At 42.7% G+C, this 13,551-nt stretch overlaps 1 protein-coding gene across 3 annotated transcripts in view; it reads right to left on the reverse strand.

The window, feature by feature from the left end:
• Positions 1-13,551, reverse strand: part of ANXA11 (annexin A11) — a 107,553-nt gene that overhangs the window by 16,117 nt on the left and 77,885 nt on the right. For all 3 annotated transcript variants that reach the window (XM_066600350.1, XM_066600351.1, XM_066600349.1), the window contains exons 7-11: positions 9,705-9,818; positions 9,538-9,628; positions 9,275-9,354; positions 7,641-7,697; positions 1,936-2,029 (exon numbers count right to left, since the gene is read on the reverse strand). In XM_066600350.1, the coding sequence (XP_066456447.1) occupies positions 1,936-2,029; positions 7,641-7,697; positions 9,275-9,354; positions 9,538-9,628; positions 9,705-9,818 (436 nt within the window). The remainder of the gene's footprint in view (positions 1-1,935; positions 2,030-7,640; positions 7,698-9,274; positions 9,355-9,537; positions 9,629-9,704; positions 9,819-13,551) is intronic.

Here is a 13,551-nt window from a genome sequence, read left to right on the forward strand (position 1 = left end):
AGCCTTCAGCTAAAAGTGCTTTTATGTGGAATGATTAGCATTTGAAAAACAAAAAACCCTGGATCAGTCAAATTTGAACGATAATCCTTCAATGTAAACGCTGCCAACAATGGAATGATGATTCATTCACGTATCATTCATTTCATGCAAGCATGAAAATCATTGTTGGCTCCTTGGCTAATCGTTTGGTTTACACACCGATAGTTCAGTCATTCTCATTCGCTGGTGCAGAGAATTAACGACTGAACCATTTGTGAACAAATCATTTACCTGCCGGTATAAACAGGCCGCAGGAGTGAACAAGAAATCGTTACATGTAAACGCTCCCTTGCTGAATGTAAAACCAGATGACTCCATCATACAGGGTCTTGTGGCTGAGTAGTGATGCTAGCAGAGTATGGCATGCATGTCACTACTGAGGCCACCAACTGGCTGCGGCAGTCATGGCCACTGGTAAGCAAAGACTGGCGAGGCCACCAGAGTCTGCGCTAAAGTAGCAGGGAATTGTGAGGTCAATGGTGGTTTGCTTTTGTTCCATTATATAGAATTTGCTTCATGTTATTGAGAAACCAGATAACTTTGCCTGTGGATATGCTGAAAAATACTGTTGATGGGAAAATTCATTTAACCCCTAAACGCTCCAGGACATTCAGCTACTTCATGGAGATTCAGGGTTTGTATAAAAGTGGCATCAGGGGTCAATTCCACTCCATACAATGCTGGTGTTGGCTGGGTTTTTTTTTGAAGACGGGGTGACCAAAAAAGTATCAAAAAGTGATCAAAAAGTTCTCCAAAATGGTAAATCCTTCGAAAAGCGAGCCCTCACACAATCAGGCCGCCTGCACACGAGCGGAAATTCTGCGGCGGGATTTCCCGCGGAATTTCCTCCGCAGGAAGCCTGCATAGGATTGCGCAATCCTATGCAGACGGCCGCGCGAAATCTCGTGCGGCAAACAAACCGCGGCACCTGCCGCCGGCTCCGGTCTGTGCATGCGCCGGCTGCCCGGCAAGCCGGCAAATCAAACAGCTGGAGCCGCGGGCAAGTAAGCGCTGGTCCCTGCAGGCGCTCGGGTCGGGTCCCGCGGCGAGAATCCTCGCCGCCGGATCCGACCTGCCCGTCTGCAGGCGGCCTTAGGTTGACAGAAAAATGAAAAAGCAATGTCTGTCAGAAGTTGGCAGCTGAAAATATCTTTGAAAAAAATATATATAGTTTTTTATTTACAGCAGAAAACAAACAAACAATAAATTATGAGTCGGAATCGTACTGACCCATAGAATAGAGTTCTCGTGTCATTTTTGCTGCAGTTTGTGTGCCGTAGAATCAATTCCCCCCCCCCCCAATGATGGCAGAATTACTTTTTAAAAATTCAGTGGAGTGAAATGAAAAAAATGCATTTCAGTACATTATATAGCACCACTGGAAAAAACAACAAAATAAAATACAACAGTAAAAAACAAGCCCTCAGACAGTTCAGAAAAAAGAAAAAAAAAAAAAGAAGAAGAAAGGGCCCCGTCTTTAAGGGGTTAAAAGGGAATCCATCACCTACATTGTTTACTATTTAAAATCAGATACTAAAACATTCTGATTATAATTATTTTTTGTACATGATTATGGGGGCCGCCATTTTGCCTGAGCCCCTGCTTTGTACGGTTCACAGCAGTCAGATATGCTTTACATTAGGCACATAGAAATAGGAAACTATAGTCTGCAGACAACCCATCAATTTCTATAGGAGACACATTGTGTGGCAAGAGCAGGGAGGGGGAAGGGGTGAGCTGTGAGTGTCACTCAGTGGTGGATTCTGTGTCATCTACCTCCAGTGTTATAATACAGGTGTTACACTGTAATCCTGATAGTCAGAGGACTACTAAGTGTCCCATAAGAAATGTCTAATGCACGGTTTTAGTAGGAAACAAAACAATACTTTCCATTACCTGCATTAAGGTGCGCCCGACTGCGTGAGCACAGGATGGCATTAAACTTGGACTCATCAGTTCCCAGGCGGTTTTCTCCAGCAGCATACAACTCCTGCAAACACATTATCATTGGTCTGACTACACATACAAACGGATAAAAGGAGACAGAAAGATTTCATCATCTGTTCAGTGAGAAACCCCCAGCCACGGCTCCTGCCTGGCGCTGCAATTCGTATTCACGCAGTATACTTTAACCCCTTAGTGACCAAGCCTGTTTGCGCCTTAATGACCAGGCCAAATTTTGCAAATCTGACACGTGTCACTTTAACATGGAAAAACACCAGAAAGGTTTTGCATATCCAAGCGATTCTGACATTGTTTTTTTGCCACATGTTGTGCTTCATTTAGGCGGAAAAAATAGACCGATAGAAATTGTGTTTATTTATTAAAAGCGCCAAAATTGGGAAAATTTTGAAAAAATCGTCATTTTTTCACATTTCCAACTGCAATATCTTAAATATGTGCAAACATAATATAGAAATTTTTGCTAAGATTTATATTTCCACCCGTTTACTTTATTTTGGGCACACATTGGAAAAACTTTCGTTTTTTTTTAACCATTTAGGAGACGTACAAATTTAACATTACTTTTTAGCATTTTGAGGAACACTTTGTTTTCCTATACCAAGCCAAGATTGGAAAGGCTCATGAGTGTCAGAATAATAGATACCCCCACAAATGACCCCATTTTAAAAACTACACCCCTTAGTGTATTCACTGAGGGGTGTCATGAGTATTTTGACCCCACAGTTTTTTTTCAGGAATTAATTCAATTTAGAGGAGAAAAAGTAAAATTTCATATTTTTGCAAATCTGTCATTTTAAAGACATATTTTTTTCCTATAGTTTACATGAAAATCAGGATTTACACCCCAAAATGGATACCCCTATTTCTCCCGTGTTCAGAAATATACCCATTGTGGCCCTATTGTTATATGTGAGTCCACAACGGGGCCCAAAATGAAAGGAGTAGTCAGTGTCTTTCAAAACAGAAATTTTGCTTGAAGTCCTTTTAGGCCCCATAGCACACATGTAGAGTTCTTGAGCGCCCAAAACCATAGAAAACCCCCACAAATGACCCCATTTTGAAAACTAGACCCCTTAAGGAATTTATCTTGGGGTGTACTGCATATTTTGACCCCACAGTTTTTGAATGAATTCAAACCAAGCAAAAGGAAAAAAAGTGTGATTTTCGTTTTTTCGGCAATTCTGTCATTTTAAAAACAGCTTTTTTTGTACAGCACACATATGAAGGAAGACTTACACCCCAAAATGGATACCCCTGTTTGTGCTGTTTTCAGAAATATACCCATTGTGGCCCTAATCTTATGTCCGCATGCACAACGGGGCCCAAAATAAAAGGAGTAATCGGTGGCTTTCAGAACATAGATTTTGCTTGAAGTCCTTTTAGGCCCCATTGCCCACTTGTAGAGTTCTTGAGCGCCCAAAACCATATAGAACCCCCACAAATGACCCCATTTTGAAAACTAGACCCCCGAACGAATTTTTCTAGGGATGTACTGCATATTTTGACCCCACAGTTTTTGAATAAATTCAAGCAAAGCAAAAGGAAAAAAATAGGATTTTCATTTTTTGGGCTATTGTGTCAATTCAAAAACAGTTTTTCTTGTACAGCACACATATAAATGAAGGCTTTCACCCCAAAATGGATACCCCTGTTTGTCCCGTGTTCAGAAACATACCCATTGTGGCCCTAATAGACTTACAGGACACATGGCTAGGCCTACAATGAAAGGAATACCCGTTGGATTTCAGGGTACCACTGAATAAATTTCAGGCCCCATTGCCCACTTATAGAGCCATTGAGCGGCCAAAACTATAAAGAACCCCCTCAAATGACCCCATTTTGAAAACTAGACCCCTTAACGAATTCATCTAGGGGTGTACTGCGTATTTTGACCCCACAGTATTTGAATGAATCTAAGCAAAGCAGAAGGAAAAAGTTACGATTTTCAATTTTTTTGGCAATTTTTTCAATTTAAAAACATTTTTTTTGTACAGTGCACATAGGAATGAAGACGTTCACCCCAAAATGGATACCCCCGTTTGTCCCGAGTTCAGAAACATACCCATTGTGGCCCTAATCTACTTACAGGATGCATGGCAAGGCCTATAAAGGACGGAACATCTGTTGGATTTTAGGGCACAACTGAATAAATTCCAGGCCCCATTGCTTATTTGTACAGAATAAAGATTGACTCCCTAAAAATTCCCCCCCCCCTCCGCGCCCTTTTTGGCGTTCGCAAATCTTAGATAAAAGTAAAAATGTGAACTGTGTAGTATTTCCGAAGACAGGGGTAATTACGGAGGCTGGTTGGAATGGGCCCATGGGGCAATAAAACCGGGTATCCCCCCTCCTCTCATGCTTTTTGGGGGTATTTCGTGACCTCAGTGGTGGGTATGGGGTGTAAAAAGTGGCGTTCCGTGAGTCTCCGTAAGCTTGATGAGGTGCGGCGGTCTCACACAGAAGGCGCTCAACAAGGTGCTCCTGGAACTGCAGGAAGGCGAGCGTTCCTGGGGCTTCTTGTAAAATACGTATCACAGGTAGCTGTCTGAATAACGCCGGGCTCACGCGGGTGCAGGCGGAATCCGCTTGCGGAGGCCCACAGCGGATCCCATCTGTGACCCTGCGTACGGCTGCGTAATGTACTGCGTATAACTGCCTACTCACACAGGCGGTCATGCACAGTACACCATTTTTTGGATTTCCCACACCGTCGCTTAGCGATGACGGGGGTACCGGCAGCCCGTATACAACGTAGTTGCGTATGGGCAGCGGGTAGATCCACGACCATGGAGCACAATGGGCTCTACGTTGCAAATATCCGCAGTAAAATAGAACCTGCTGCGTTCTCTTTTCTGCGAGTGGATTACGCAATTCCGACCCGCTAATGTGAGCGGAATTGTGTAATCCAATGCGATTGATCTGCGTAATACCGTGGATCAGACGCATGCAGAATCCGTAATTCCTATGCGGTCATGTGAGACCGGCCTAAGGTAGATCGCTACCTTTTTATCACGTGACCGAGGACCGTTCAACGAGGCCACCCGTCACTGCTCCTGGCTCTCTGTGACCGTTGGTCGCTGGGAGCAAGGAGATTTTAAATTTCCTGGGCTCCCCGTCTGCTGCGCATGTGTCCGGCTTTTTGCCGGCAATCGCATGTGCAGAATTCGGGAAGGTCCACGGAGGAAGATCGCGTTGGGGTTCAAATACGCAGGCCTCCGGTAAAAAGTTTCATCTCCTCTCACCGATCGCATCAGTGAGGGGAGATGAAACTTCAAATTTTTTTTTTTACTTTTACGTGATCGCCATTATTGGATAATGGCGAACACGTGACCAGGAACCGCTCACTGCGGACCCCCATTAAATCTCCATGCTCTTGGCTACAATTTGTAGCCAGGAGCAGGGAGAATTTAAATTATCCTGGCAATCCACAGCTTTTGCGCATGCGCCCGCCATTTTGGCGACGGGCGCGTGTGCAGAAGCTGTGGTAAGGTCCGCGGATAAATCTGGGGGCCTTAGGTACGTACTTTCATCCTCCCTCACGGATATGATCCATGAGGGGAGATGAAACGTACGCTTTTTAAACTTTTTTTTACTTTTTTTTTTTTTTTTACTTTTTGACACTTTTTTTTCACTTTACATGATCACTGTCATCCATGGGATGACAGTGATCATGTTCCCGGTATAATCTCTCTGCTCCTAACTACACATGGCAGCCAGGAGCAGAGGGATTTTAAATTTCCCGGGGCTCGAGCCCGTCTGTGCACGCGCCCGATGTCAATCATCGGGCGCGCATGCGCAGACGGGGATTCGGGTCCCAGGACATCGGGACACCGCTGAGGACTGGGGGTGAGTATTTTCACCTCCCCTCATGGATCCAATCCATGAGGGGAGGTGAAACTGACTTTTTTTAAAAACTTTTTTTTAACTTTTTTGCGATCGCCGCTATCCATTGGATAACGACGATCGCGGTACAGGGGACCGCTCACCGCAGTCCCCGCTGACATCTCCTGCCTCCCGGCTACCTACAGGAGCCGGGAGCCAGGAGATTTTAAATCTCCCGCGCCGCCGGGCCTTCTGCGCATGCGGCTGACGTAATGCCGCCTGGCGCGCATGCGCAGAAGACCGGCTTCGGGCCCCGGAGCGGCAGGAGGGCGGGGAGCAGCGTGCCGGACCTGGGTGAGTAATTTCAGCTGCTCCGATGGATCCGATCCATCAGAGCAGCTGAATCTTTAACTTTTGTGTACTTTTATTTACTTTTTTTGCGATCGGCGCTATCCATTGCATAGCGCCGATCGCAATGCCGGGGGGGTGTCCGAACAGCCCGGGATGACAGCTCCATGCTGTCAGCTACCTGCGGACACCAACAGCATGGAGCTGTCACGTCCACAGCCCGAGGGGCATTATTCTCTGCAGGAAGCATGTTTTTACGTCCTCAGAGAATAAAGCCCACTTCGGGAGGACGTAAAAACACTATGGGCTGGTCGTTAAGGGGTTAAGGACTCCTTAGGTTGGCATGCATGGGTGGAACATTACACTGCCGGTAGGATCTGATCATGCATAAGAAATGGAGAAGCCTATCAGAGCGTTCTAAAGACCTCCAGCAAATACTCTGTCATGCTGGTTTATCGAGGATTTCCTAAAACTGGAGACAAGTCCCAGCATAGCAGCAAAAGGTGTTAAAGGGGTTGTCCAGACACAGTGCCACGTTTAACTGTGGGTTGTGTCTGGTATTGCAGCTCAACTCCCATTCACTATAATGGAGTTGCAATACCACACACAACCCTATGGACAAGGATGGTGCTATGTTTGGAAGAAAACAACCATGTTTTTCTAACCCTGGACAACCCCTTTAAGGTCAAAAAGCAATTGGAATGCTTTCAATTGCTGGAAAATTCAAGCAATAATGCTTCTGTGGTTCTAGTTCGAGAAATTCGTTAGGTGGAAAAGTTTAAAGAACGTCCGTTGTTGAAACAAGAGCAAATAATGGGAAACGTATACATTTTTATCTTTTATCACTAAAATGCTGTGCATTCATTGAAAGCACTCCAACAGCAGATACGCCGTAGTGTATAACAGCTTGGCGCCTTTCAACAGCTACACCCTGTCCGTACTGAGAAGGAACGCAGTCATACACTGTGCAGTGTGCCATGTCCATCTGTACGAGTAGGAAAAGCTAACTCTGATCGATCAGGAACACGAGGCAAGCTCTGGTCCTATTGTGGTGCGGCACGGTGATGAGCGGGGCCTTCGGGCACAGTTGCAGTTATGACCGCTATAACACCTATTGCTACGCCGCTGTTTAATGTGCATTATACTGTGCAACTACAATATAGACTGTGCATAGACAGAGACATGTTTGTAAACATGGGAAAAGATGCAAACTTGCTTAGGGGAGTTAATTCTGCCTGACAGTGGATTACTTGAACAAGGAACTCCATACCCCTGTAGCACTTGGTGAGGTGTCTGTTGTAGGCACTCTCTACTTACCTCTATGGGAGATGCAGAAAGACTCAGCAGTTTCCTTAGCACCTCTGGGATTTGCATTTATTAGACATGTATGGCATATTGTATGGATGAATATCTGTAATTGGCATTGCCTAGTGTCTTGCATAACAATTAATCATCTGTGAGCTTACCTGTACATCACGCTGGACCAATGACATATCTACATGAGTACTCTCATCTCTGTTCCCCTGTAGAAAAAAATTAAACTCAGTGAAATATAAGTAATAGCTCTGACCGCTAGCGTGTTTCAGCCCTAAATTATCCTTTTTGGCAATTTTGGGGTAGTTTAACAATGAAAAAAAAATTTAAAAATGTTATTTCTTGGACTATTAAAATAATTTTTGCACACTTTGTGACATATGGCTGTTTTAATACAAATGTTTTAATATAATTTTTCTTCTTTAGTTTTAAGCTGGGTTTACGTTGTCTTTTGTAAAATCTGCACTGGTTCCATCCTATGTTGCAACCTCCATTCAGAAAACTGTATGGGGACAGAAACCAGGACAGAACCTGGATGGTATCATAGTGGAGATTGCGCGGGACCTCTTTGGCCTCCATCTCACATAGTCTCCATCCCGGTCAGTGTTTTACACTGAACAGTGAAGCGTGGTGCTCACTTCACAAAATGCAATGTGAAACTAGCCTTATTAGGGATGCAAGGGGAAATTTACTAAGCCGAGCACTTTTGTTGCCGTGCTTAGTATCATTTCCCCCGGCACATGGTGCGCTTAATACATGAAGAGGTGCATGCCTGGCAGCTCTGTGCGCATACACAGAAATGTACGCTTGGTCCCAATGAGGCGTACATTTCTGGTATCAATTTATACATAAATCTGTCAGCCCAAGTGACTACACTCCCTCTGAACAAGCCACACGTATTCCCCCAAAAGTGGCAAGGCTAGCTAAAAAGGCTGAAAAGTTGTAACATTTTTGTTAAAGCCGCCCTTCCGCCAAGTTTTATGACTTTTCTATGCCAGTTTTCTGATGTAAAGGCATCTTAAAATGTTCCCAATAGTGTATAATATGTACGGGAAAGGTTTTTTTTCCAATTTACACTACTGATAACTTTCAACCCAATCAAATGAGGCCACAATACAAATTAACTGCTGTAAGTGTTAAAGGGGTATTCTGAGTGGTTTTCACTAATGGCCTATACCCTGGATAGGTCATCAGTAGTTGACAGACGGGGGTCCGCGACTCAGGATCCCCATCCATCACCTGACCTCCGGCCTGCTGTCCCTGTACTTCCTGCTCAAGACCATGGTCAGGCTGTCAGATCCTGTCCATAGCAGGAAGTATAGTAACAGCACGGCACTCCTATTGATGTCAATGGGTTGAAGCCATTGGTGCTCCTGCTTCCTGTGACCGCGGATGACGCATGTCCTGTTCGCTGCAGTGACAGGGGTAAGTCATCAGTGTAAAAAGCCCAGAGTACCCTTTTAAGGACCTTCCTGCGTTTATAACACCCCACATTGCACATGTGAAATGTATCGTTGATGTACTAAATATTTATACGGCCCAAGGAAATCCTCATTCATGCTTTTTGCCAAAATAAACAGCCTCCATTATCAGCTTTATGCCTCATGTCCACGGGCGGATTCCAGTTGCAGGTCTCTGAACTCTCTCCAGCTCACCTTTATCGCCTAACGATTTGTCACCACATTGTTATTTTCAGGTCGGTACACTGCAGGATTTTTATCCGGTAATACATGGGTAACATAACCACAAACATGTCAGCAACATAACAATATGCAAGCAGCATTACCTGACTGAGGGAAATAAGCAGCCGCTGGAAGTGTCCAGACGTGTCGCTCTTAATGGCTTGCTCCAGGGTCTTCTTAAACTCTGCGGAAGATACACATTGCATCACTTTTCCTTACTGAATGTGGACAAAAGGCCAGGGAAAGGAAACAAATCTATTCAATTGTTGCGGATGTTACGACATAAGTTACCTTGGAGATCCACACAAAAACACGACTGCAAAGTAAATTCAGCATTGTGTGTTCTAAAGGCTTCTTGTTCATTTACCTGTCTTATACACTCTGACAATTTCTTGAATTTCTGCATTGGTCCTAGATGCTAGGATCTCAATGAGACATTCTTCATCTGTTCCAGCACCCTGAGAAAAGGCATAAAAGTTACTCTCGGATCACACGCTGTATTGTTTCTTTAAGACAAATTTGCGCTGTACTCACTTTAATTGCATCACAGATTTCTTGGGCAGCATATACGGTTGGCGGTTTCATCATTGCTAAAATGGTTTTCTCAAAATTACCCGACAATTCAGACTTCAGGTCTTTTATCAAATCCTAATATGAAAAAGGAAAGAGCATTAAATTAAAAAAAAACAAAACACAATTAATATTTCTGTATGATAATTGTTCCAAAGCACCAATTGCATTTCATTTATCTGACACAGCAGTTGTGTCCTCCTGCAGGTGTATCAAGTATATCAAATATAAATCTACTAAACTATCTGATGAGGCAGGGGAGCCTGCGGACAGAGAAGCACAAGTTTCAATGAGAGATTCTCTGTCAGGCCTGTGAATCAGATAACCATTGCGATGTTGGGTGGGGAAAATTTTCGGATTTGCCCAGAGTTTTTTTTAAATCTATCTTTCTCTAATTTTAGAAAAAGTGTAATATGATTGTGTTTCCTCCATGGTTTACATCTGTAGATTTACATTTTAAGACGTGAATTTTGATTATGCAGTTTTTAGATCTATTGTATTTACAGGTCCTTTAGAGGATTTAGTGTAATGGGGTCAGCTGTCCTGTTAATAACTACATCTAGTCTAGCAAAAATTAGGAACAATAATGCATCTATAATATATATTTACCAATTACAAATAGAATCACTTCGAAAAATTATTTATCCAAAACCATAGTCATTCGTGTCCATTTACCACCCAGCAGCCGGACTGGCTGCATGCTACTCCTTCCTATACTCCATCCCGATGATACAACCATTTACATCTTGATTGTTGAAACGCGTCGATGGGGAGAAGGGGTTAATATAATCTTTAACCCTTTACAGATTAGTGGCATGTGGAGACAATATACTATTATACCGCAACAGCCACTTTAGGATAGAGGTCTCCTAGAGAGAGTTATGACTGCGCAGCAGATCATACTATTATAATAGGAACATATGCCACTGGTCATTAGTTGGTCATTTATTTTAAGTAGCATCCTAATATGTGATGAAGGGAGATCTATATCACAAGTAAAATCTTCTATTTTGTCATTTGGTGAATGATGCACAACCAATAGCATCTAATATATGACAAAGGAGATTTATACCTTGAATTTATCCTCCACTTGTCACTTAGTGTATGATGCACAATTAACAACTGTCAATCATTATACCTCAATGAAATAGAGGTGATGACTGTTGAAGCACACTGGCAATTGGTGTAAAATTGAAGTTTTAGTGATTTGAGCACATCAAACGTAATCACAGTGACCAGATAAAATAAAAAAATCTCCGAACATATTAAGTTCAGTCACAGTGATCACGTACTCGTCACTAACAATAAACCTACTATTGGATCATTCTGTTCCTAGTTTCTATACTATCTCTGAGCTACGCATCTGGGGATGAGAATACTTGTCATCAAGCTTGACGACACATGCTAGTTTGTGCCAAATCGCATCATGTGCTTTAGCTACTATAAGGACTAAAAATTCACACTGCATCAAGTGTCTCAATCGCTACTACCATAGACTGGGAGTTACTCAGTCTCTGGACTGTTTGTTACCATTGTGGCCCATACATATAGTGATGCTGTAATAATAAAATTGATTAATATATTTCAATCATCTATAATAAGTTGAGTGCAATATCAAAATATACCATCATTGATCATTTGCATTTTTCTCTTCTGCAGGCTCCATCTTTAATTCTCAATTTTACCTGAGTTAGTGATACACAGAATAATGAAGAGTCCGTGGCAGCACAGTGATGCAATAAATAGATGCAATACTTTATTCCTCCGTCCAAATCATGGCTGCAACGTTTCGACCTTTGTTGTTATCAGGTCTTTGTCAAGCATACCGTAACAACTCTTCATTCTTCTGTGTGTACCTTATGGAACTGAAGTCCGGGTTCCGCCTGCCGTTGGCGTTGCACCATTAGATCCTGCCTGAATGGGAACAAGTGAATGCTGCTTGTACTAACTTCCTCATCCCTGAGTTAATGGGTGGAAATTAGCTGCTATGAGGTGTCTCATCACAGAAGAGATCCTACTCTCCTATCTCTCTGTAACACACGCTCAGAAACAGCAGCTGCATGGAGGACATTATATAGCAGTACTGAGCAGTGTAGCAGTAAATCCAGCACTGGGGTGAGTGACATGACTGCTGAAGGTTTTAGTAAGTTTTCTGTCAATGTCTCAGCCTCTTTCTCACTCAATGAACACAGAGAGAGCAAATTAAGCAAAGCTCTATGTCACTTGGCCACGTGAAGAATGTGAAAAATTATTATTGTAGAAGAGGCTGCTACTGCCCCAGTGATATTGATGAGCCAGAGGGCTATAAGAATGACAAATATGTCAGGCAATAGAGATGAAAAATTCTGGGACTTAAGTGCAAACCATGCTTGAAAAACAGTCCTGCAATTGAAAGACGGAGGCTTTAGTACCATGTTGTACCACCTCTAGTTTGGATACAAAATGTGATATAGGTGGGCATGTAGGCTCTAGTACCCTGTTGTTCCGCCCCCATTCAGTTCAATACATTGATCAATGACCTGATAGAGGGACTGCACAGTAAAATATCGATATTTGCACAGGATACAAAATTATACAAGATAATTAATACAACGGGGAATAATGTACGGCTACAAATAGTTAGGGGCTTGGGTAGAATTGAGTTAAATAAGTTAGGGATTTGGGAGGGAAAATGGCAAATGAAGTTCAATATTGATAAATGAAAGGTTATGCACATGGGTAGGAGAAACTGATATCACCAATATACTCTAAATGGGGTATTGCTAGGGAAAAGCGATATGGAAAAAGACCTGGGGGTACTAGTGGACTGTAGACTTAAATGGAGCAATCAATGCCAGTCAGCTGCTGCAAGGGCAAATAAAGTCTTGGGGCGCATTAAAAAAGGTATAGGAGTGAGGAATGAGAACATTATTCTTCTACTATATAAAGGTACTTGTCAGGCCCCCCTCACATGGAATACTGTGTACAGTTCTGGACACCGGTGCTCAGGAAAGACGCTGCAGTGCTTGATAGAGTTCACAGAACATAGCAGAGAAGTAGCTGGCTGATATGAGGTTTCCCCTACACAGCACACAGAGAAGATTCTGCTCCTCTCTAATGTACTTATAGATAAAGCAGCAGGACAGAGACCGTTATACAACCATAACAAGCAGTGTTACTGGGAATTACAGTGAGGAATTAAAACACTCATAGTATATTCAAAAGTAGTCTTTATGTCATTGTTTTTTTTACCTCAACTATTGCAAAGCGTCAAAAACGTGACAAAACAGTTGTACTTTTCTGCAGTCTTGCTGTAGTTGCAGTAAAGACCCACAACTTTACCGCTGTGTATGAATATAACCTTACTAGATGCTGCAATGTCTACATATCCCTCTGCTTCTCTTTGCAGCAGCTACTTCCTCCTAGTTCACCTCTCGCCTCTTAATAGACTTCTATTGGCAGCTGTTACCCCATCTCTCAGTGAAGCAGAAAATCTATTTTCTCCAAGCTACATGGATTTGATCAATGAATTCTGAGTTAGTAAATACTTACTGAGGTGTGGAGTTGTGAGAAGGACAGGAGACATATCTAGAGGGAAGCTGTATTACAAAGTTTCTTCTCTTTGCATGTACTCTTTATAGCAAAATGCCGCACAGATATGCTTTCTTGTAAACATACTAATAGTCTTTATACAGCTGTAGGTTATTGAGAGCTTAATTATACAGTTTCACAAAAAAAAATTATATATTTTTTTTCCTTTCTAATGTTTATGGGAAATTTTCCCTACAAGTATTATTTGATATAGTGAGCCAGGAAACGTGTCCCAACCATT

This window comes from Eleutherodactylus coqui, chromosome 4 (assembly GCF_035609145.1).
Source record: "Eleutherodactylus coqui strain aEleCoq1 chromosome 4, aEleCoq1.hap1, whole genome shotgun sequence".
NCBI lineage: Eukaryota > Metazoa > Chordata > Amphibia > Anura > Eleutherodactylidae > Eleutherodactylus > Eleutherodactylus coqui.